We start from the raw sequence: 23,665 nt of genomic DNA on the forward strand, positions 1-23,665 counted from the left end.
TAATAGCATGTCAATTTACAATATTTTATTATTTTCCTAAACCAAAAAACTGCTTGCATGGTGTTCCCTTCACTCATAAATGCATCTGGACATCTTTTTTTTTATTTGTCATATGAAAACTATTCATTTTTCTTCACCCATACCTGATTTAATATACTGCTTGTATTACAGTTGGAATTGTGTGAAAGCTACCTCAGGTTTAAAAATGTATTAAAGATGTTGATCAGAAAGGTATTGCAGAATTACAATGACAGCCAGACGCATCCTCTTCTCAGGCGGTCGGGTCAGTTATAATATTGTTTCACTGTAAAGCTGAGATGTATTGGTAAGCCAAAATAAAATCCATATAGAGATAACAACAAATCAAAGCAAGGCTTCTCTGGCTTTCATCCTCATATGCCTGTGGATAGACTAGCAAACTCCAGGATTTAATCTATCAAGTTATTCTATAAGTCTTTAAAAGTATTAATATGCATGTGGAAACATGTGTGAGGTCATTATGGTGACATCATCCCTCTCTGAACATGGTAGAGCGTTCAAACCCCCTACGTCCAGGGAATGGTCTTTTGACGTAGCTGGTTTGTCGCTCTGGTTTTACAGAGTAACAGTATAGTGCTGGACAGTTTTGTGCTTTTGCCTTTTCAAATATGTAAATAATTCCCTTGTACTGAACATACTTGCTCTGCTGACTGTACTGATCTAAAACAATGTTTACAATTTGGGGTAGGATTTCTTAGCTTGAGATCTTCTTGAGATTACATCATTAGATTACTGTCTTATAAATATGGTAATCCTGTATTGTTATGATACCAACAGAAGACAATAAAATAACTTCACAATTCTGTAACTTTCTACTAATCTAATATTGATCTGCTATTCAAGAAGGGATGATAATTTACAAGAGGGCACTGAGTTCACATGAAAGCATTTGTTTGTTTGTTTGATTGTTTGTGTATCTATGCATGTACACTACCGTTCAAATGTTTTAGAACACCTCAATTTTTCCAGTTTGAAATTTACGCAGTTTAATGTCTCAGTATACTCTGAAATTAAAGCACAGAACAAATAAGCAATTGGAGATAAAAAAATAAATCATGGAATCCTTTTGTTTAACAAAATATAACCCCTTAAACTGAAAAAAACCTCTGGTACCCTTAAAAGGGCACCAAATCTGTGTGCTTCTCTTTAATCTCATGTGTACTCTACATTGTTGTGTTGTTTGCCATGTGTTTGGTATCCCACGAAAGTTGAGACTTTCAGGTTTCTCTGATGTGAAAAATGTGTTTTTCTATACCTACCCCCCCACACACACACATTTACGCTCCCCTCCACATTCTGAAATGGGGAGGTGGGGGGATACTTGGTCTGAGAAACAAAATCTCAGAAAATATTAACAATTATGACATAGTCTACTGATCAAAATAAGACCATCCACGTTTTGCTAGAAGCAACACACACCCGTAGAGAGCTCAAAATGTCAAGATGGAAAACTCTGTTTATAGTGTAGTAATACACAACAATTTTACATAATTGGATCTGAACTTCTCTGTGTTTGATAGATTAATCGTTAGGTTGTTCTGAACAAAACAAGCCTACTTGCTCCGGAGCAGACTGCAAGTTTACCCCCCACGCTCTGAATGACGGTGGGTGACACGGAAACTGTAAATCGGATTTGTCTGAGAATGAAATGCACTTGGTAGCCAGGAGAATAAGCTTTCAAACAATGCGTGCATTGTAAGAATACAGTGTCACTTCTATGCACAGGAGCTGCGTGTAATGCTTAAGAGGGTGTAGTAGCATATAACTCTGAAATGTACATTGTTTTTCAGTTTTTGGTAGCCTAAACTTTTTTTTATTTGTTTATTGCTTACGTTTGTACCATTTCAGGTTGTTCACTGGACTAAATATCAATAAAAACTGGAAAAATTGGGTGTTCTAAAACTTTTGACCGTTAGTGTATTTATTTAATTATGGTTGTGTTTATTTTCATTCATATTTTCAACATTTATATAAAAAGGCATGTTCACTTGCTGACAATAAAGCTCATTTATATTTTAAAAATATGTATTAAATGTGAGAGGGCCAATATATATAACCATGTTGAACCTAACACACAGAGCTGTGTAGGAGGCATCTGTAATAATTAATGCACTGAAGGCAATTTCCTTCTAATTTGATAGAAATATGCAGTTTCAAGAGAAACTTCATGCTAATTTATTTCTTTACCGTCATTAGGATTCTCTTGATGTTGATTTGGATGTTCCTTTGTATTTTTTGAGAGTTTCCTTAAAAAATAATTTTAATATGTTGCGCATTTACTTTTGAGCAGAATTATACAACATAACGTCAATCCGTAAAATGATGCCTGGAAGTTTTGTGCATTTGTTTAAATATGGATGAATGTGAACGAATCAAAGTAGCTGTGAACCCGCTGCTTTCCAGGGCGAGAGAGGCAGAAGAGGGAGAGGTAAACCTTGCCAACGTGGACCTCCAGGAACCCCAGGAAAGGCAGGAGAAAATGTGAGTATAGACAGATAGATACAGGAAGGTCAAAGTTTAGATTTTGTCTAGGTTTTGGTGTTGTCTTGTCTCTGCACTGGCTCTTGTGAGTACTTAATGCATAGTTGCCAATTTTTATATTTTGGTATTTTGGTTTTGTAACCTGAAATTTTCAAACCACTGTGTCACCTTTAATCACTGCTGAATTTCTTTTAGGGTGACCTCGGCTCTGAGGGGCCCAAAGGGGAAAAGGGTGATCCAGGACTGTCAGTATGTACTTCTTCCAAACATCAGCTAGACTAGACGTGTATGATATAGAAAGGAACATTAGGTTATTATCATAACCCTGGTTCCCTGAAAAAGAAAGACAACCATTACCGAATGGGAAGAGCCTTCTGACCTGCCAATCATGTGTAAACATGTACCAAAGCTACCCAAAAAGGGCCCTGCTGGGAGGAGGAGTCCCGCCCCCATGCCTGTGAAGTGTCTCCTCCTCACAGTAGCAACCTGCCATTTCTTTGTCATGAAGGACGTCTGGCAGAGCAACCCCTGAAGGGTAATGGTTGTCTTTCTTTTTTAGGGAACCAGGGTTATGATAATTACCTAACGTTCCCTTTCAAGTCGAAAGACAACCATTACCGAATGGGAAGACTATACCAGAGCTGTCGCGAAGTCTGGACACCTGATTTAAGCCAATTCCCATCCATGGCAAGTGCAGCAGAGCCTCACGGCACCTGAGGGCAAGCTGCCTGCAGTACCTGAGTGCCCAGCGTAGGGCGCACCTGGTCTGCAACATTCAGGGGGTAGAACCTTGTGAAAGTTTGATGACTGGAGCATGTTGCAGCATTACACAGGTCCTCTAGTGAGGCGCCATGAAAAAGAGCCCTTGGCATGGCCTGTCCCCTTGAGGAGTATGCCGAGATGTGCTCTGGCATGGGAACCTTTGCATTTTCATAGATGGGAGACGGAGCGCATCCACCACGCAGTGAGCCAGTCATTGTTTTGTCACTGCCCGCCCTCTGGTGGTAGACCCATAGGAGACAAAAAGTTGGTTGGAGCTGCGAAGTGCGCAGTCCTCTCCATATAACACCTGAAGGTGACCAGACACAGTGTGTGAAGTCTGCGGTCCTCATCCGACAAGTGCGGAGGTGGGGGTGGAATTACTCCAGGACGATAGGTCGATTGATGTGAAAAGCTGACACAACCTTGTGTAGGAAGGCAGGGTTCATCCTCAGTGTGACCCTGTCGTTGCTTCCAGAGAAGATCAGACAGGCTTTATCCCAGACAAGGCATGAATCACTGAGTCTCCTTGCTAAAGCTATCGCTAAAAGGAACAAAACCATAGCAAGAGAAAGAGCTCCGTTGTGGAAACGGGCTCAAAGGGAGCTCCACTAAGCCCCTGAAGGACCAGCTCCAAGTCACAGACTGGAATTGTGACCTTCAAGCTCATCCCAGCATCTTCTAGATCTACTCTACCACTTGAAGACTCAATCTCCATTCCAAACTATCCGGTCCTCCCAGAGAGAGGAGGTCCAAAGCTCTGTTAGACACACTTGGCAGGTGTATTTCTCTGATCGATCGGAGATTGTCTCAGGCCACAGGACTTTGCATGCCACACGATATAGTCCAGGTGAGCACATGCCCCCTCTGGTGGTTGATTTAAGCCACCACTGTCGTGTTGTCCAAACTAAGACATGCTTGTTCGACAGGATGTGCTGGCTTGCACCTCCTGTGCATTAATGTGGGAGGATGATCAGAGACTGCTCCACATCCTTTGTACCCCGATCCCATTCCAGACTGTGCCCTAGCTGTAGTTGGGGGCGTCTGTCATGACGACTTCCCTCTGGTGAGGGCAGCCGATGGTAGATCTGAAGTGTAAATTGCTGTTATTCTGCCACCAATCCAGTGTCCTCCTGCACGCTGGAGTCACAGTCAGTCGGCAGTGTCTGTGTCTTGCTGGGTGCAGCCTGTAAGCGTTTTCCCAACAATGTAGTGGACGCATTGTCCTGAGGGAAACAAAAGGGAAAGGATTTTCAAGGCGGCTGCCAACACTCTCAATTTTGAAAGTAAATTGGCCCGAGAGTCTAGCCTCTTCTGCATTGCATGAGGCAAGACTTCAGTGACTCTATCCTGTCTCTGACAGGATGACAAGTATCGCTATGGAGTCGAACCACATTCCCAAGAACACCACTGAGTGTGTGGGTTTGAGAGACCTCTGCTCCGTATGAACTGAAAAACCCAGTGTAGTCACATGTTGTATGACCTCTGTCATGTGTTCTTCTGGGTCGGCATACTTTGACACCATTTCCTTCGACCTGGCTAAGCGTTATGCTCAGGTTGACAGTGGTCCTGAAAGTTTGATCAGGCATAGTTGATACAATGAGTAGGATGGACATCTCCTCCCATAAGGGCTGGTAATGGAGGGGCCTTCCATCAGCCTTGTGTCAATTTCCTTTAGTTCATATGGTATCGCATTTGGCACTGGGTGGCCATAGCTACTGTCCAAACTCTCCCATTTTACACAGCAGTGTTTGAACTCATCCTCCTCTTCCCTCGCCTGCTCACAATCTCTATCTTGGGGAGACACTATGCGGGGAGCACCTGTATAGGGAGGGTGAAGTCAATTGCTCTCTAGCTGGGATGTTGATAGCCCAAAAAGGAGCTAAAATCCTGAGGCAGGATTGCTTCTCCCAGCTCCTCACAACAGATCCTGGGTCTGTGTACAGGTTCATATCCACCTCCAGGGTGTGGTTGATATCAATGTGTCGATGTCGAGAATGGAACTTTCGACGTGAGTTAGGGAGGGAGGCACAATCCATGGATCAAGTCTCCTGAGAGACACTCTCCCTCCCTGAATACCTCGATGGGGAGGAGGTGAGATCCGTGGATCAAATCTCAGCCAAGACACTCTCCTCTCCCAGTGTCGACTTTGATATAGGATAAAGGAGGCGTAATCCGAAGATCGAGTCTCAGCGAGACACTCTCCAGTGTATCCTGATGTGTCGACGTCGACGGATGCCGACGTTGATATCGATGTGTCAACGTCAATGAATTTCGAGGTCGATATCGATGTGTCAATGGCGATGGCGTCCATGTCGAGCGCAGGGATCTGCAGTGTCTGTCCCGCAATGGGAACTGCTCTGCCGAGCGACACTCTCCCGTGGAGAACAGCAGCTGCTGAGCTCCAATACAAACTCAAGAATATCTGAAAGATGGTACAAAGAGGTCATTTACACAGTAGATCTCTGTAGAGGAGCCAAAGCCAGCTCTGTGTGAGAAAAACTACTGCACAAAACCTACCTCCACAGAGAGGATACGCACAGCAGATTTCAATGGAGGGACCGAAGCCAGCACCAAGCGAGACTCCTGCTGTACACTTACCTCCGAAGACAAGCAAAGCTCTACGAGAAGACTGAAGTCTAAAAAACTCGGTGAGCACACTTCTCTACTTTTAGCACGCACACAGAGCGAAAGGAAACTAAAAGCATGTATCACTGTCAAGGTAAAAGAAGAAATGGCAGGTTGCTACTGTGAGGAGGAGACACTTCACAGGCACGGGGGCGGGACTCCTATTGGGCAGCTTTGGTACATGTTTTCACATGATTGGCAGGTTGTCAGGTAATGGTTGTCTTTTGACTTGAAAGGGAACCTGAGTAATACTAATACAAACAACCAAGCACAAAACCGAGCAGTCACAGTCCACCCAGTATCTGGTAGCTTAGGCTAATGCTCGATGCAGGGTCTGATTCTGATCTCACGGGTGAATGATTGGTAAGGGAAACCTGGAAATGCATCTTTTGTTTGAGGAAGGTGCTTACTTCAATATGCCAGGGCTCTGTATACTGAAAATACATGATTTGTAATCAGGACACTTAAGGGGAAGTGAGATAAATGTATTTTACAACTGTACTACATTTTTGTTATTTTTCTTTAATCACAAGGGAGCCCTTAAGTATATTGGTTGTATGTTTCTGTGTGTGTTTGTTTAATAAAAATAAATTAAATAAGCTTAACGAAACCCTTAATCGTACATGTACCATTTTTGATATGGCAAAAAGATACTGATATTTGGATATTGAAGTTTGTGTAATAAACTTCCTTTTCCTTAACCTGGTGTAGGTGGAAGAAGTAAAAGAGGTGATTGTGAAAGAGCTGACTGAGAAATGTGGTAAGTGGCAGACACAATTGTAATACTACCACAGACCAAATGAAGAATGACATGGTACTTCAAATACCTCTTGATTATGTGTGTATAATAACTGATAACTGCCACTGTTTAGAAGCATAAATTAGTTTAGTTGAGTTGGTTTTGACAATAAACTACATGGTATATAGAGTTGGTATAGACTATTTAGTGACTGTTATTTTTCGAATTTATTTCCACAATGTATTTCACCTTGAAGAATCCAGTATAATTATCTATATTATCATTAGCATTAAAAGTAATACTGGCATGTTAAGGGTCAAGCAAACAAGACTGTTTTGCAAAATAGGCTGTTCTATGAGATAAGGTTTTGCTGACACTCTTTCAGTGTCTGTTTGTGGGTTTCCTGATTTTCCACTATGCCCATCCCAAAAAGTTTATAAAACCTATTACAAACTTGAAAACCTTTGAGACTAACTGACAGGACCTTCCCAAAGTTACTCCTGTGCCAGCATGTTAAAAGCATATAAAATATTATATTTTCTGTACTTTGAAGCCTCCTTCACTTCTTGAAAAGGTTCTTCAACCTTAAAAGTAACGGAGTAACCAACAGACTGAGATCATATATTAACAGTATGTACAGTGGTATAGACAGATAGATACACCTCCCAACACTTTGAAAAATACCACTGTGCCACAGTAAACGATTGTCCTGAGCTCAAGGAGACAGAGGGAGCCAATTGGGATATGTGCATTAGTCCAGTATGTTTTAGTGCTTTATTCATCTGATTTTTTAATATATCTAACAAATCATAAATAACACATTCAAGTCTTTTGAGTACTATAATCCCATTTTACCTATAATCATATGATACAATTAGTTTTCTTACTGTTGTAATTCTTATTTGTGGCAGAATTCAGAACTGAATTTTATAGTACAATTTAGAATGTATATCAAATTTTTAATAGAATATGCAAAGATAATTGACCATTAGGTGTATTTTCGGAATATTAAATTAAGTGGTTTGGAGTTTGTATAGAAATCTTATTCAATTGAGAGAAAAAATAGACAGTATGATTCCTAAATATGAGATCAGCTCAGTTTATCATCAACATCATCATCATCATCATAAAAACATTACAGTAGAACAGCAGGAGAACTGCATGGATGAATCATATATCAGAGATTGTCATTAAATCTGAACTATATCTGTTTTGTTTGTGTTAAAAATACATGAAATCCAGATAGAAATATCACACAAGCCTATTGTGCATTTGCATTTGGTTGAATTGTCAAAGTGGTTCCTGCGGAGCCTTTTAAAAGACAGCTCATCACCCTATTGATGCTATTAATAATATTATCTATTATTGTGTATTCTTTGGGAAATGTTTGCTGGTGTTTTCCCTAGCTTTTCATTCAGATAAATTAATCACTAATTATCTAGTAATTAATGAATGAATCTGTAGTTGTGTACTGTAAAGTAAGGAAGCTGTGAGATGGGAGTCAGTTAAAGCTGTTCTTGTAGTCAAAACAATGGCAGATATATTAGGGTTACCATTAGTAAATATTGTGTTTTAAATCATCTATTGCCAGCAATGGATGACTGAAAAATATTAATTTAAAAAGATACCATACCTGAACTCCTGTAGTGAATTCTATAATGCAAGGCTGGATGTGTGAAATGGGTAAAACGTAAATAAATAGACTTATCTGCACTATACAAATATTGAAAGTGAGCAAATTAGCAAGTTTTAGTTTGTTTCTGGAAGTCCATGAATCCAGACAGTTGGAGTCTAACAATCCCTTTTGTGTCTCTGCCTCCCAGTTGATTGTTGTCTCCAGGGATACCATCGAAGGATCCCTTCCTACCTTATTTATAGGTTACAAGCTGCTGCACGCAGACTCCAAAAACACAAATCAATTTTAAATACATTTTGTTAACTGTCTGAAATGCTGTCTATTGATGTGGTGACATAGAGTTCATCTGATGATCTCCCTTATTAATGTAATGTCCAACTCCCTAGAATGTTTATATGCATGCATGATGTCTTCCTTTACATGATGAGCTAGTACAAGTTTACTGAAAGATATGATCGTAACACTTTTGTATTTACATAGTAGGTACTCAGTAACTAAATCTGTAGTTACTCATAAGAACAATGTTGTAATGTATAAAAGTGATTAATGGTATATGTAAGTACACAATTGTCTGGAAAAGATGCCCACTGGGAGGCTACCTTTGGAGGTCCACTTTTTACACATTAAGTACATTTTAATAATGCATAATTACACTCTACTTATGAGTAATTACAGATGTAGTAGATGTAGTTACTGATTACCTACTATGTAAATACACTGTAACTAGGGAGACGTACTGTAAAGTGTTACCGATTTTATAATTCCATGTGCATGTCGGGGTTCCCCTACACTATTTTAGTGTATATCTGTAAAGCAGGACATACCAAATGAACTTTGTAATGAAATAACGATAGGTTGTGAATGCAACCCCAGTTATCTGAAAATGGAAGCACTGCCAAGAGGGAGGGGTTTCTGCACACTTCCATAGGAACCCCATCGAAAACGTCACTCTATCAATGCTGCCATTGGCCCCTGCACTTGTTACTCAGAATAGGTCCCTTCCCACTTCCTGTTCTATAAAATGTGATGTCAGCGCAGGTTTGTCCTCTCTTGCCAGGAGCTAAGACTCCCGTGTGACCTTACAACCCTTGGGCAGTGCTTCCTTTTTCAGATAACCGGTGTTGCATTCGCAACCTATCGTTATCTTTCAAGTCGGAAGCACTACCCAAGGGGGAGGTATTACTATATAACAAAACCATTGCAAGGGAGGAGGCAGCAAGCTGATAAGGGAGCAATCAAGCAACTTGTGCAGCCCATTCGCATTATCATGACAGACCCACTGAAAAACACAACATAATACACACTCAGCTAGTCAACAGAGTAGCCGAGCTGAACAACTAAATACATATATATACATATCGCATGACAGCAAGAACATTCATGCTGCCAGCGCGCAGCACAGGAGCATCCTACTCAACTGAATAGTACAGAGTGGAAGAGCTCCACTGTGCTGACAAATCAGATTTCGTACAAACAAACTATATACACCACGGGACACAGGAACTGCGGTGAGGTGAACTGTTCTGATGGAGCGGACTCATGACTGTGCCCACTGAAGCAGACGGCATGCTAGATAGTACAGTCTGTGCACCAGGAAACCTCCTTGCCTGTTGATATAGGCAACCACTGCTGTGTTGTCCGTCCGAACCAGCACGTCTTTCCCGTAGGATTGGCAGGAAATGAGTCCAAGGAGTACTACTTGTAACTCCAGGACATTGATATGGAGGGCCTGTGCGGGCTCTGTCCACCTACCTCAGACTCCACATCTGTCGCAGACTGCTCCCCAACCTTGCTTGGAGGCGTCTGTCATCATGACTGCTCAGTGGCAGACTGGCCCCAGGGGCACACCAAGGGTCGGAAGAGGGAGAGACACGTGTGTATAGAGGCAACTCTCTCTGGTGCCAGTGTGGCGAGCATGACAATGAAATCAAGGCGCAGTCTGAGGAACTGTGCCTGCCGAGTTGGCGTCAAGCGGCTCTTCTCTCAATTGAGGCCCAATTCGGAGAGAGAGCCTAAAATCAGGTTCGTGTGTATCCGAACCTGCTCCCTCGAGTGAGAACAAACCAGCCAGTGGTCTATGTAATGTGAGGACACAGACCCCCTGGCAACGGAAGGGGGCTAACATGACGTCCATGCATTTGGAGAAAGTGCGTGGGTATAGCGACACACCGAAGGGAAGAACAGCAAGCTCGAACACTTGGCTCTCAATGGCAAAGTGGAGAAACTTCCTGTGCACCTGCGCAATGGGAATGTGAAAGTATGCATCTTTCAGATCCACCGTGATGAACCAGTTGCTGGGCTTGATGGCCTGGGACATGGTGCGCAGGTTGAGCATCTTGAAGATGGGGCAGAAACCTACAACAGGTCCCTCACTCGCATCCACACCACTCCTCAGAAGGGGGGTGGACATGTTTGAAACTGTAGGGAGTAGCCAACTGATATAATTTGGAGCACCTAAGAGTCTTGGGAACGGAGTTGCTAATTTGAGAGTTGCTGGTGGGTGTAAGGGTGGGCCAGAGGCTGCTGGAACGCCTCAGCGACGGGGCTCAGGTGGTGGGGGAGGTGGGGTAGGGCCAGGCCTCCTTCTACCACAAGCTGCCGTGGGCCAGGGTGGCGAGCCTTCGGGGGACAGAGATTGGCAGGAGGGCAGGGCTCTTGCCTGGGCTGTGGCCTGGGGGGGGGGCTCCCCATTGGCGAGCTATTGTAGGCTGCCTGCTTTGCTGAGCCTGGGGTGCAACGGGGTAAACCTAGGCCAGCTGCAGGGACTGCTCTCCCTCTGGGAAAGTGCGTGAGAGGGGCCAAAAGTGAAGCCCGGTGTGATGGGGGGCATCCATGAAGAGGGTCCTGTCCGTCTCAGGAACCCGTCATGCCTGGGACAGCCAGAGCTGGTGGTGTGCCGCCACAATGGCTGCCAGGGATCACCCAGTCGCCTTTGCCCCATGTCGCATCACCGTCACCAGCTGGTCGGCCGCCACTGCTATCTCCGAGATAGAGATTGTATCTCCAAATACAAGGCCAGCAGGCTCTCAGTGTTTCGCTTGGGAGCAGCGTCTCCGTGACGTGACAGTGCCTGTTGGGGGCAGGCCAGGTTGCGTGGCTCCGCAGACAGCAGAGGTAGGGAGTCAAGCGTGGCTGTGGTGGAATTAACCCTCGGGAAATTCACCAAGCCCGCGTCTGCCGTGCCCTGGGTCCTGGCATAAGCCTCCCCTCTCCTGGCTAGGGTGGGGGCTGTTGCCGGATGGTCCCAGGTGGCCCTCAATTCTTCCAAGAGGTCAGGAAGCAGCGGCAAGCGTTGACCTCTCACGAACCTGGAGCACAGCGGGGCAGGATCAGAGGGCCAAGGGAGCTGGAGACATTCCACGGCCCTCTGAATCACCACCTAGAACTCCCGGTCCTGTCCTGCAGGAGCAGGAGGGATGTCCTCGCTCAATGGAGGAGGAGGGGTGGGTGAGACCAGCTCCTCCTCCATGAACTCCGCCTCAAGCTCTGAGTTTGCATGTGGCCTCGTCACGCTCCCTGTCCACAGTGTCTGACCTCCATTGCCAATGGCGCGGCAGGGAGGAGGCAAGTGACGACTCAGAAGAGAGGGAGGGAGCCCATGGGCGTTGCTCCGCTGCTCTTCCGTATTGTTCTCGCGCACGTGCGGGAGGTGCAGCTGTCTCCAGCACTACAAACCTGGAGGAGGAGACAGACGGGTTCGGGGAGAGGCGGAGATCCAGCATGGATCATCAAGCATGGCGGTGATTGCGGCAGCACCCGGTGGGATAATAAACCTCCGGGCGCGCCGTAGGGGACCCAGAAGTCGCGGCCAAACCGCACTCGCTGTCAGTGCCCAGACAGTCAGTGCCCAGACAGCGGCGCAATGGCAGGGGCAAGAGGAGCTCATTGCCAAGTGCACACATGCATGACCAGATAAACATGCAGCGGGAGCGCCAGTCAGTGTTTGCACTAGGGGGGCCCACAATGCCTACAATGCCACCGTGACAAGTGGAGCACCTAGCAGGCTCGCCACTGTAAGTGCGTCTCCACCTGGCAACATTTATGGACACGGGGGCACTGCAAAACCAACCAGACTCAACCTTGCTGTTGCCGGCAGAACACTGTGTATTCCAAGCACCAGGTGCCGGATACAAGTGCCATGTAGGCCCATAGGCTTAACCACACCGTGTGTGCCGGGGTTTCCAGGGACACTAGGTGATGCAGGATCCGGGGTCTGAGGGGGCCAAGGGTAGTAGACCAGAGTAGCCTAAATCTAAATCCGAGGCGTGCACACATGGACAAGGAGGCTAAGCAAAGCTCATTCTCAGCAAACTGAGAGAACAAGATCTCCTACAGCCGCAGCTGCGGATTGTACTGCCGCTGCTAGTGCTCCTGCTGTGTTGGAAAAAGCCCTGTGGACAAAAAAAACAATACAGCAAGCAGTCAGAATATATAAGGCACAACTATTATTTTTAAAGTGTTTTTGTAATCAAAACTGAAAGCTCAGGAGCCCCGGGGCACGGACGGAACAGAATCAGATTAGCTATCAATAATAACTAATACAGTACAAATAGAGACAAACACACAGTAAACAGTGGTGAACAACACAGCCGTGAAGCCAACCAACCGATTAATAATTGGTAATAATAACAAAAGGATCATCATCCAGGGTGGAGGAGAAGTGCAGACTGGAGTCTCCCTCATAATGCACAGACAAGACACAGAGAGCTCACGTTCTTGGGTCCAGGCGAAATGGCAAAAGACGAAAACCTCTGGCCAATGGCAGCTTTGATAGAGTAACGTTTTCGATTGGGTTCCTACGGAAGTGAGCAGAAACCCCTCCCCCTTGGGCAGTGCTTCTGACTTGAAAGATAACCCATAAACAGAATGAGCTGAAATGCTTATTCTGTTCAAATATCACTAGTTAAAGAGCTATCAACTGTTTTAATTACCTACCAACACCCAAACTCATTTTAGTGTTATCGCATCTCTCTGAATTTTGAATAATTTTATATTCTGTATCAAAGTTTCATCAGATATTCTAAGTTTCTTTTTTCTGTTTGTTTTTTGCATTTTGGTGACAGGTATATGTCCTCATAATGTATTTTTAAAATGTACATAAAGAGCCAATTACTCCCAAGGAGTCTGTGATAATCACTATTGCATCTCTAAATGTTCAGGAAGAATATGAGTCACATGCAGTTAAAATTGAATTGCAGCTTTTAAGACAGGAAAAATATACATATATATATATATATATATATATATATATATATATATATATATATATATATATATAATTGTCAGTCCCCCCATTATTGTCCTGGAGACTCACCGAGTAAGAGATTAGTCTCCAGTAAACTGCTGGGAGCAAAACAGTGGTAGAAACATACCTATTGATTAATGACTTTGATGATGTTATTAGCTTCTTGGTAGTTGTATACGTAGGTTTGTGAAATGTAAAATGAACTTCTTTCTGATCAGAACTAGCACAAACACAGAGATTAACACCGGGGCGAGGGATTATTGGATTATTATTCTAAATTAATTTAAAAAGAAAACTATATACCAATGCTAGGATACTTTAGTAGAATCCACTCTCACTGGAGCACTGGAGGTGACGGATGCAAATCTGATCCATGCTTCACCGAGGGGATGCCATTCTGCTCAACATGAGTTTCACCTTTTGTCGTGTCTGACTTACTGCTGCTGTGTGTGTGCAGAAAGGTCCATTTTGGTGTCATCATCACACAGTCAATTTGAAGCCCTGAAATGAAATAATCAATGTACAACGGTTTGTACAGAGCCCTCTGATGTCTTTTGTTCCTGCGTTTTTTCAAAAGGCAAAGATTTTCTGCTGGTGGTGAATTCGGTCGACCCAGATAAAAACAGCAATATTTTCCCGGGAGAGGGGACAGAGGGAGGTGCTGCTCAGACAGAGGACTTCCCTGATGATCTTGATGAATATGATGAGGAAGATGTGCCCAACGAACTCACAGGTGTGACCCACCAGGAGCAGCAACCAGTGAGCGGAAATTTTACAAGTAAATCAAAATCTATTCATTTTCTGTGATGCTCTTTCAAAGGAAATATATATATATATATATATATATATATATATATATAATGCTATATTTTGGAAACACTTTCTCTGAGAGTCATGACATGCACAACAGTCAAGCTATGTCTTGGAAGAAATACCTATTCACTCTTAATGATGTATTGCGTATGGTATAATAACTTAATAATAACTTAATAACCATAACACCGTGAAATGGAAACAGAGCCTGGTCTCCAAGTATGGGTCATTGCCACTTTGGCCCATGATACTTGACAGAGATTATAATCACAATGCCTGCAAACCATAGCCAGTAAATCATGAAATTCAAGCACTCATCTAATGGTCTACATTATCTGAGAGGTCTGCCAACCATTCTGCTTGGGGCTATGTTGTTATTGCCATACTACCTGAAAGTAATATCCTCCATTTCTGGTTATGTATCATTTAAGTGATTACGCCAGGAGAAAAGTGGTCATTTAACACTACGGTTGACTTGATTTGTTTCTAAATGTGCTGTATATGTTCCTGTCTGTTAATTGTGGCATAAATAATATGCAGCACTTTCTTGGAGTCCCGTCTCCTACCAAAGGCACTGGTTAATGATGCCAGAATATCTGAAACTGAGATGCATGTCTTTCCTTGGTAATGAATCACTCATCACTTCAATATGACAGCTTATCATTCTGCGCATAAAATATAGCCTCAAAGCCTTGGTCAGCATTACAGTTCTGCCTAGTTTCCCTGTCGCAATGTCAGCCTTTTCACCAAATTTGTGGGTGACATTCACTCTCGAACAGTAGCTGTCGTCGTCACGATGACTGCCACTTTCTCTGATTCTAAGAGACATCATCAAAGCTTTACTGCTGAAGTGAAGTGCCAAGATATTTTTTTCTAAATGAACATTAATGAGAAGTAACTTCACACTCACTTGTAACTTTACATAGAAAAATTATTCAATCACGCTGATCAAAGGACTGGAAGGTCTGTATCTACCTTGTGCCAGGAGACATACCCTGTCTGTGAGCTTTAATGTTACATTTCAAAGCTTTCCCTCAGGAGAACAAGTAATGTTTAAACAGAGCTATGTTTAAAATTCTGAACAAGGTTTACAACTGTCAGCAAACTCAATTTCCAAGATGATGCTGAAGAAGTGATACAGTATAACACTATGTACATGTATTTCATGTATAGACCGAAGTCTTTTCTTTCCAAGTGGTATTAAAGGTGAAGAGAAACATCTTTGATTTATATTTCTGAAAAAAACAAAACCTAATAAAAGCACATTACTTTATAAATTCCAAAGATAACTCATCACAACTTTGCAATAAAACAAGACTTTCTTTATGCCTGACTCTTTAAAATAAGGCATGTTTATTTGCCTGCCCTGATTAAAAATAAAAACAACAGCAGGTCATTTATTCTTCCCAGTTTAATTTAAACTTATAAAGAAGCAGAATATGTAAAGCTACTTGATCTCTGCTTAAGTAAAATAATATGAAACTGCTCAATCTAAAAGTAATCCTAAATTGTTTCACAGTTGTAAATTCTGTTATTCTCAATAGGTTTTCCGTTAAAACAGATGTCATGTGATGGTTTATTTCAAACCATTGCTTCAACATAGTGAATCTTGAGAAATTCTATTGGCTTATACAGACAGGTGACAAATTAAACGAAAAACCTGACTAAATGAGTGGAGAAACATAATGAATGCAAATGCCTCCAAAGAGGTGTACTGCATGATACAATTAAGCAATTAACATCCTACCATGCTCTAAGCAGGCCAGGTTGACCTCGATTTTGGATCAAGACGGTAGTGCATAAACCCCTCAGTACAAAGACAAATGCACATTTGAGAGTTCAATGTTCTACAGAGATATGGAAAAAAGTGATATGGTCAGATGAGTCATCATTCACCATATTCTCAACAAGTGGGCAAGTGCATGTGTGGCGTACAAGAGAACAGTACAGGTCTGACTGCTTGACCCCTACGGTGAGGGGGTCCGGAGGCTCTGTTATGCTGTGGGGGGCATTTTCCTGGCATGGTTTGGGTCCACTTGACCCCTTAGAGGGAAGGGTCACTGCAAATCATTACAAAGTTATTCTGAGTGATCACCTTTATCCTATGGTGACACATTTCTATCCTGATTGGAGTGGTCTCTTCCAGGATGACAATGTACCCATCCACAGGGCACGAGGGTTCACTGAATGGTTTGATGAGTATGAAAATGATGTGCTATGGCCTTCACAGTCAACAGATCTCAACCCAATTGAACACCTATGGGAGATTTTGGACCAATGTGTTTGGACCAGACAGTGCTCTCCACCACCATCATCAAAACACCAAACACCTTTTGGAAGAATGGTGTTCATCCCTCCAGTAGAGTTCAGAGACGCATAGAATCTGTGCCAAGGAGCACTGAAGCTGTTCTGGTGGCTCATGGTGGCCCATGGTGGCCCAACACCATACTTAGACACTTTGTTGTTTTTTCCTTTAATTTGTCACATGTCTATATATACTTATTAGGTTTCTGCCACATAATTAAATGTAGTTTAACAATCGGATTTTAACATGTTTCTGCACATCTGAACTGTGCCAAAGCATTGTCAAGTTTAAATAAATAATAAATAAACAAATAATATGAACATGGATTTTTCTCTTTACATTGTGCTTTGTAGGGATTTATAATTATATATCTATATGCGAACAGCAGGTTGAGAACTCAAATATGACCATGTGAAGGCCTAGTTTATTTAGCAAAAGTTTAGTTATAGCCAATTGTATTACATACGTGTGCATCTTAAACAGTTTCACTCAATAAAAGCTCAAATCTAATTTTCAATCCAGCATCATTTTGCAAAACAAGGGTAAAGAAGAACCAACATTACATATTAACCATCAGACTTACTTTTGGTTCATTGTACATATATATAGCACACTATAGGAGGATTTTCTTAAGGAAAAGTTGGCATATAAGTGCTGCTTTTATATGTACATGGAAATTAAATGAGTAAATAAGTGATTATTTAAAGTCAAACTTTCAATGAGAACTTTTAAAGCAAGCAAAAATGGAAAGACTGTCTGTTGCTGTAATGATATCTACGTCTACCCTGTCTTTTAAGACACATCTACAGATGTATTCCTCTTCCCGATACCTTGTGTATTATTTGAACAAAAACCTACAGAGCTGGTTTCACAGACCCAAATTAGCAGTTGTCGTGGACTACCCAATGATATTTTAGGTAGAGTAGTCCTAGACTACTGCTAATCAAGGTACGTGAAACCAGCCAACGGTGTTAAAAAAATACTAATCCCTGCCTGCTCTTTGGAGGTGCATACTTGGCAATAATGGAATTACTCAAGCATAAGTGCTGCATTGCAGATATTTCCATGACATTTATCAAGTACTTGTTATATTGACGGAATCATGATCAGTCTGTAATGGACAACATTTAGAGTGTTGTCTTATTTGATGTCAGTCCCCCATGAACACTAATAAACTCACTTATTTGCAGATTCGGGAAATGACCAGATAATGGAACCGTCACAGCGGAAAAAGCGTTTTTTTCAGGGAGCCCTAAGAGGTAAAATGCCACTTATTAAGCATCATTTAGGAAAATTCTTCAAAATAAGAATGGTATTTTGATTGATACAGTCTTAACTTACCTTAGACATTCTAATCTTTACATCCACAGAGGTGAAAAGAAGCAAAGCTATTGAATGTAAAAACACAGTTTGTTTTATAATGTTTTGTGTGTGTGTGTGTGTGTGTGTGTGTGTGTGTGTGTGTAGGGGGGAGGACACAAAATAATTATTGGAATCTTAGTTTCACTTTAGCATTTAGCACCTAAAATCATGTCAGTTTCTGTTTTAGTGCAATTTGGTCTATTTAACAGTGATTACAGTAATCAGTTGTTGCAGAGCTTAAGATCATCAAATCAAAATTGAACTTTAAACAATCCTGATCTGGCATCTTGAAGACCATTAGTGTGATGATAAAAATGTCCTAAAGATCACCACAAAGCAGCATCTTTGTGGCCCAGGGTATTCTCACATTTCCATTTCAGAATCTGTGAGTCCTTCCCTGACTCTCCAGCTACCCTAACGCTTTTGGCATAACTTTTTTGTTACTGAACAACAATGTGTTTGAACTCTTCCTGCTCACACAGAAGTTTGATGTAAAATGGCTCTTATCCATATCCGTATCCCATTAACCTGCACAAAGGCTTTCCAATCTCAATAATTAAAACCCACAGCCCACATTAATACTGAACTTGGCAATTAAATCTAATTTCTGAACTCACAAACTGAACTCAACAGCAGCTCCCTGGACATGCTCTGTAGATAGCTTCAGCAGTAGATGCTTTGGGATTATCCAAGAAAAAGGAAATATCCACTGTAAATATATTTCCTCTTGCTTAAGATCTAGTATACACCGATCAGCCATAATATTATGACCACCTGCCTAATATTGTGTAGGTCCCCCTTTTGCCGCCAAAACATCCGGCAACACTAGACCTCTGAAGGTGTGCTGTGGTATCTGGCACCAAGATATTAGCAGCAGATCCTTTACATCCTGTAAGTTGCGAGGTGGGGCCTCCATGGATCTGACTTATTTGTCCAGCACATCCCACAGATGCTCGATTGGATTGAGATCTGGGGAATTTGGAGGCCAAGTCAATACCCTGAACTCGTGATTCATCAGACCAGGCCACCTTCTTCCATTGCTCCGTGGTCCAGTTCTGATGCTCACGTGCCCATTGTAGGCGCTTTCGGCAGTGGACAGGGGTCAGCATGGGCACCCTGTCTGGTCTGCGGCTACGCAGCCCCATACGCAACAAACTGCGATGCACTGTGTGTTCTGACACCTTTCTATCACCAGCACCAGCATTCACTTTTTCAGCAATCTGAGCTACAGTAGCTCGTCTGTTGGATCGGACCACACGGGCCAGCCTTCACTCCCCATGTGCATCAATGAGCCTTGGCCGACCCATGACCCTGTCACCGGTTCACCGCTTTTCCTTCCTTGGACCACTTTTGATAGGTACTGACCACTGCAGACCGGGAACACCCCACAAGAGCTGCAGTTTTGGAGATGCTCTGACCCAGTCGTCTAGCCATCACAATTTGGCCCTTGTCAAAGTCGCTCAGATCTTTACGCTTGCCCATTTTTCCTGCTTCTAACACATCAACTTTGAGGACAAAATGTTCACTGCTGCCTAATATATCCCACCCACTGACAGGTGCCATGATAACAAGATTATCAGTGTTATTCACTTCACCTGTCAGTGGTCATAATGTTATGACTGATCAGTGTATGATTTATAATATAATACTGCAATAAAGAACATTACACAAGCGTATTAGACAAAAGTTGTAGAAAGTATTTTTTTCAACAAATGCAGAGAATGTACCACACATCAACAAAATAAATTTCTGTAACACTAGATAGAAAATCCAGTATCATATATTAATTCTATTGTGTAGAACATTATTGTATATGATTTGTATAAAGATTTTCAGTTTGTTCCCAACATTGATTTTACCCTTTATCTTCCTTGCAGATCTATTGGTGGCCCCCTGCAACCTTCCTATGAACGAAGGGTCATGCTCTGAATATGCACTGCTCTGGTATTACCACCAGAAGTCCAACGAGTGCCGACCTTTTGTATATGGTGGATGCGAAGGGAACACAAACAGATTCCCATCCAGGAAAAACTGTGAAATGAGGTGTAGGAAAGAAACAAGAGGTAGGATGATGTTTAACGAATGTAGTTGAAGTTATATGGTTGAGCTGCCCAGTTACCTCTTGATTGATGTCTGGTAGCCCATTTGGTCAAATCAATGATATAGTGATAGATTACGGTCTTCTTGAGGTGATGTAATTATGCCATTTTAATTGGTTTAAAATTAATATACAGTCTTACACAGTCTTCTTGGTGTCATTCCTTGTTTGCAGGATCTTTCAGCATGTATTCCATGTGGACAGGGGATTTGTGAAGCCCAAAGATAACGAATTTTGATCTTCCTGTTTCTTTGCAGACTCAAAGCCTGGGAGATGAGAGAATGAAGCATCACCAAGAGGAACGAAAAAAGAAACAGAGTGGCAGGGTATTTTTTAAAGTGGTGTATTAATATTATTTGTATCATTGCTGTAATTGTACTGTGTATATAAGTTACGTAAAAAAGGTATGATGATACAAATATATCAAGGCCACCTCAATTATAATTGTATACAATTGTGACTTATTCATAAATGTCATTCAATCAAGCTGATTGAGCCACTTAGTGTAAAACCTTAGGAGAGAAAATCATATTAATACTGTCCAATCATACTGTCCAAAATAGGATACTACTTGTAAAATAATTTCCTTGTGTAGTTTTTTCTTTTTGTAATAAAAAATAGGCAAAATAATAAAAAATAGCTTTGTTTTTTTTATCCATTGATCTCTCTTCACTTCTAAATTGTATAGACAGTATACTCACATTAAACCATAGAGGATCCATCAACTACATAGTTCCCTATGAACTCTAGGATTTCGCAGTGTGCCGTTGTGTTACAGCGCCCGATCCCCATCTATCGTGCAGAGAAAGGTATGCATGCGTGTTGTGAGCCAGAAAGGATAAACCCTGCTCTGTGTCTCTCTCACAGGGGATGCTGGGATTTATGTGTATCTTTTGTTTTTTGCAGACACATTTGATAGCCTTCATGTGAATGTCATTGATTCATATCCAATTAAAAACAACATAAAGAGCTTGTTATGGTTTGATGTATTCCAGTGATGTGTTTTTTCCCGAATGATTTTGTTTATTTATTAATGTTGATGTGTGCACAAGGTCACTGCACTTGTCTTTTCTTTAAACCCATTCAACAACATTCTTAGCATAGACATACAGTGCCTGTGGGATTTATTTGACCACTTTGCTTAATGAGCTAATACTTGTGCTTGCAGATATGATTTGATCACCCACGTACTTTGAGAGTGCTTGACTAATTAATCTCACAGAACGGAAAGAAGCATACGCACGTAAGATAACTGTTTTGAAAGGACAAGAAACAGGTTGATGCTCCTACCCACCTTAGCTATGTAGAAAATGTAACAGTAGATAAAGTGTGTCAGTAGAAATCGCACAAGAAACAGGAAGTCAACAGATATCAAGTGTGTCTGTGATATTATCCTGCTGTATTGTTTCAGGGCATTTCCAGGGCTGTTCGGGAGGGAGGGAATAAGAGAGGAGATGGACAGAGTGCATTTCCCAATAATCCATTATAAAAAAAACACTTAATTTGTGACCTTTCACTTTTGTGTCATAGTATTACTCCATTTTCATATTAACACTGATCTTTGATATTAAGTCATATTTAAATGAATAGCACTAAGCTTATTCATATTAGGAGGAGTGCGTGATAGATGGAGTAAGTTGAGGCATATCTCTGCCTACACCTCCTGAACACCTGCTCTCCTTGGCTCTGTTCTCTTTGTACCCCACCTCCTGGGGAACACAGGCCTCCTATTCCAGCATCAACAATATGAACAGTGAGGACTGTATGCTGTATTAGACAGTCTTTTACATGCAATGGACAACACTGCAGTCCAAAAGGTCACAGATTGCTACAGTATATAGAATGGATATATATACTTCAAGAGAGTTCGTCTCAAAGATAAGTCTGCACATGAGACAAAAATACAGAAGATAATTGAAATCTCAATTATTTTTATTCCACTATGTATTTGAAAATGAATATGAAATTCATCCCTGAGAAGAATGTTTTATTTCCAGTTTACACCAGGGTCACAGATTAGAAAATTATGTTCAAAATGGGCTTCACCATTAGCTGGCCATAACATTGCATTACATTTAGAAATTACAAACAATTGAATGAAAAGTAGTCCACATCTGTTAGGTTACTAGACAACCACCATCTGATTTTTAGTTCCGTTGTGCGTCATACATTAATGCTTAAGAAGTAAAAAGTACACTGTGCCAACTGATTATTACTTTAGTGCTAACTTAAGATAGTCGACCTGGCGTTCAAATACTGTCGAACTCCTACAGAGAGAGGTTAAGTATCTGTCCATGTATCTTCATGATTTAAGTGCTTCTTGTACTATGTATATATTTAAGACATTTTATTTTTCTAAACTGATTACCTGAAATCTCTTCACCAACATTTTTTCTTAATCCGAATTAGAGGAACTATCCTTGTGGAGCTGCAGTGAATGTTATACTCCAGTAGTGTTTAAAATAGAATATTCTGGAACATGTTGTCTTTGCAGTGTTTGGAGTATGTGGCTGCATATGTCTCAGCAGCGGGAGGTGGGGTTGTACAGAATTCGGCCCAGATGACAGAACAGCGAGAGGTTGCAGGTACATTTCAGAGGACAAACTGAGATGGTTTTTAGCAGGGGATTCCTGTCTGAAGTTCAAAGTTCCTAATCTGACATAAATTAAGACACCTAAACATTATTTCAGTATTCTTCTAGAATCATTACATCCTTTCCCTTTAACTTACATACCAAAACCCTGCCCCAAGATGAAGACCCATGCTATGATTATTATGTTTTTTTTTTCTAGTTTAGCTTTGTAAATATATTAAGACACGCGTTCACAATAGGGGGAAATGTCTCTTTCAAAAATCCTTTTATGTCTTCCTCTGAAAACTTAACCAAAACCCAGTTCCTATCTTTACAGCAGATAATTTACTCAAACAGGCAATCAATGGAGTAGGTACAGAGTTTGACAGTGTTTACTACAAAAGATGTACAGTCAGCTGTACAACTAATTATCTTTCATACCAATTTAACAGTGTGCATTTGTTCAGGCACTGAGAGGGCTATATTGTTTCTTCATTTATACTGACTTGAGATGAGTCATAGGTTTTGTAAACTGGGAATCATTTCATTTCCAGACACAGATATGGGGATAATGTAAAAAATAAAATAAACACAAAAACATGAACAAAGATCAACTGCATATTTTCAATACAGACTCACTTAAAGCTGCCATTATTGGTTTTCCTACTTAAAATAAAGTGTTTCTTTTCTATGTTTTTGTATTATGTTTTTGATGATTCATTGCACTGATATTGCACATATATATCAATTCCACCTACTCTACATATACACAATTGGATAGACCATCTTTTTTTACTTTTTCCTTAAGGACACCAATGCATATTTAACCTCCCTCGCATTTTATCTTAATTAGTCCTCGTGCAACATTTTGAAATAAATGAACGTGATTAATTTAAAGTTTTACATTCAGAGATTGCAATGACCTTTTTATGTGTTTTTAATGTACAAATATATATATTTCCCTTGATTGTCATATAGATTTTATTGT

The 23,665-nt window shown here is 41.4% G+C and overlaps 1 protein-coding gene across 1 annotated transcript in view; it reads left to right on the forward strand.

Annotated features, from left to right (window-relative positions):
- The window catches only part of col7a1l (collagen type VII alpha 1-like), a 122,329-nt gene extending 101,252 nt beyond the window's left edge, over nt 1–21,077 (forward strand). The window contains 7 exon segments of the mRNA XM_066702977.1: nt 2,443–2,520; nt 2,716–2,769; nt 6,619–6,667; nt 14,105–14,305; nt 17,836–17,904; nt 19,885–20,070; nt 20,363–21,077. Of these exon segments, the coding sequence (XP_066559074.1) occupies nt 2,443–2,520; nt 2,716–2,769; nt 6,619–6,667; nt 14,105–14,305; nt 17,836–17,904; nt 19,885–20,070; nt 20,363–20,382 (657 nt within the window). The 3' untranslated portion in view covers nt 20,383–21,077.
- Nucleotides 21,078–23,665: the final 2,588 nt, after the last annotated feature.

Source organism: Amia ocellicauda, chromosome 5 (genome assembly GCF_036373705.1).
Source record: "Amia ocellicauda isolate fAmiCal2 chromosome 5, fAmiCal2.hap1, whole genome shotgun sequence".
In the NCBI taxonomy this organism is placed as follows: Eukaryota; Metazoa; Chordata; class Actinopteri; order Amiiformes; family Amiidae; genus Amia; species Amia ocellicauda.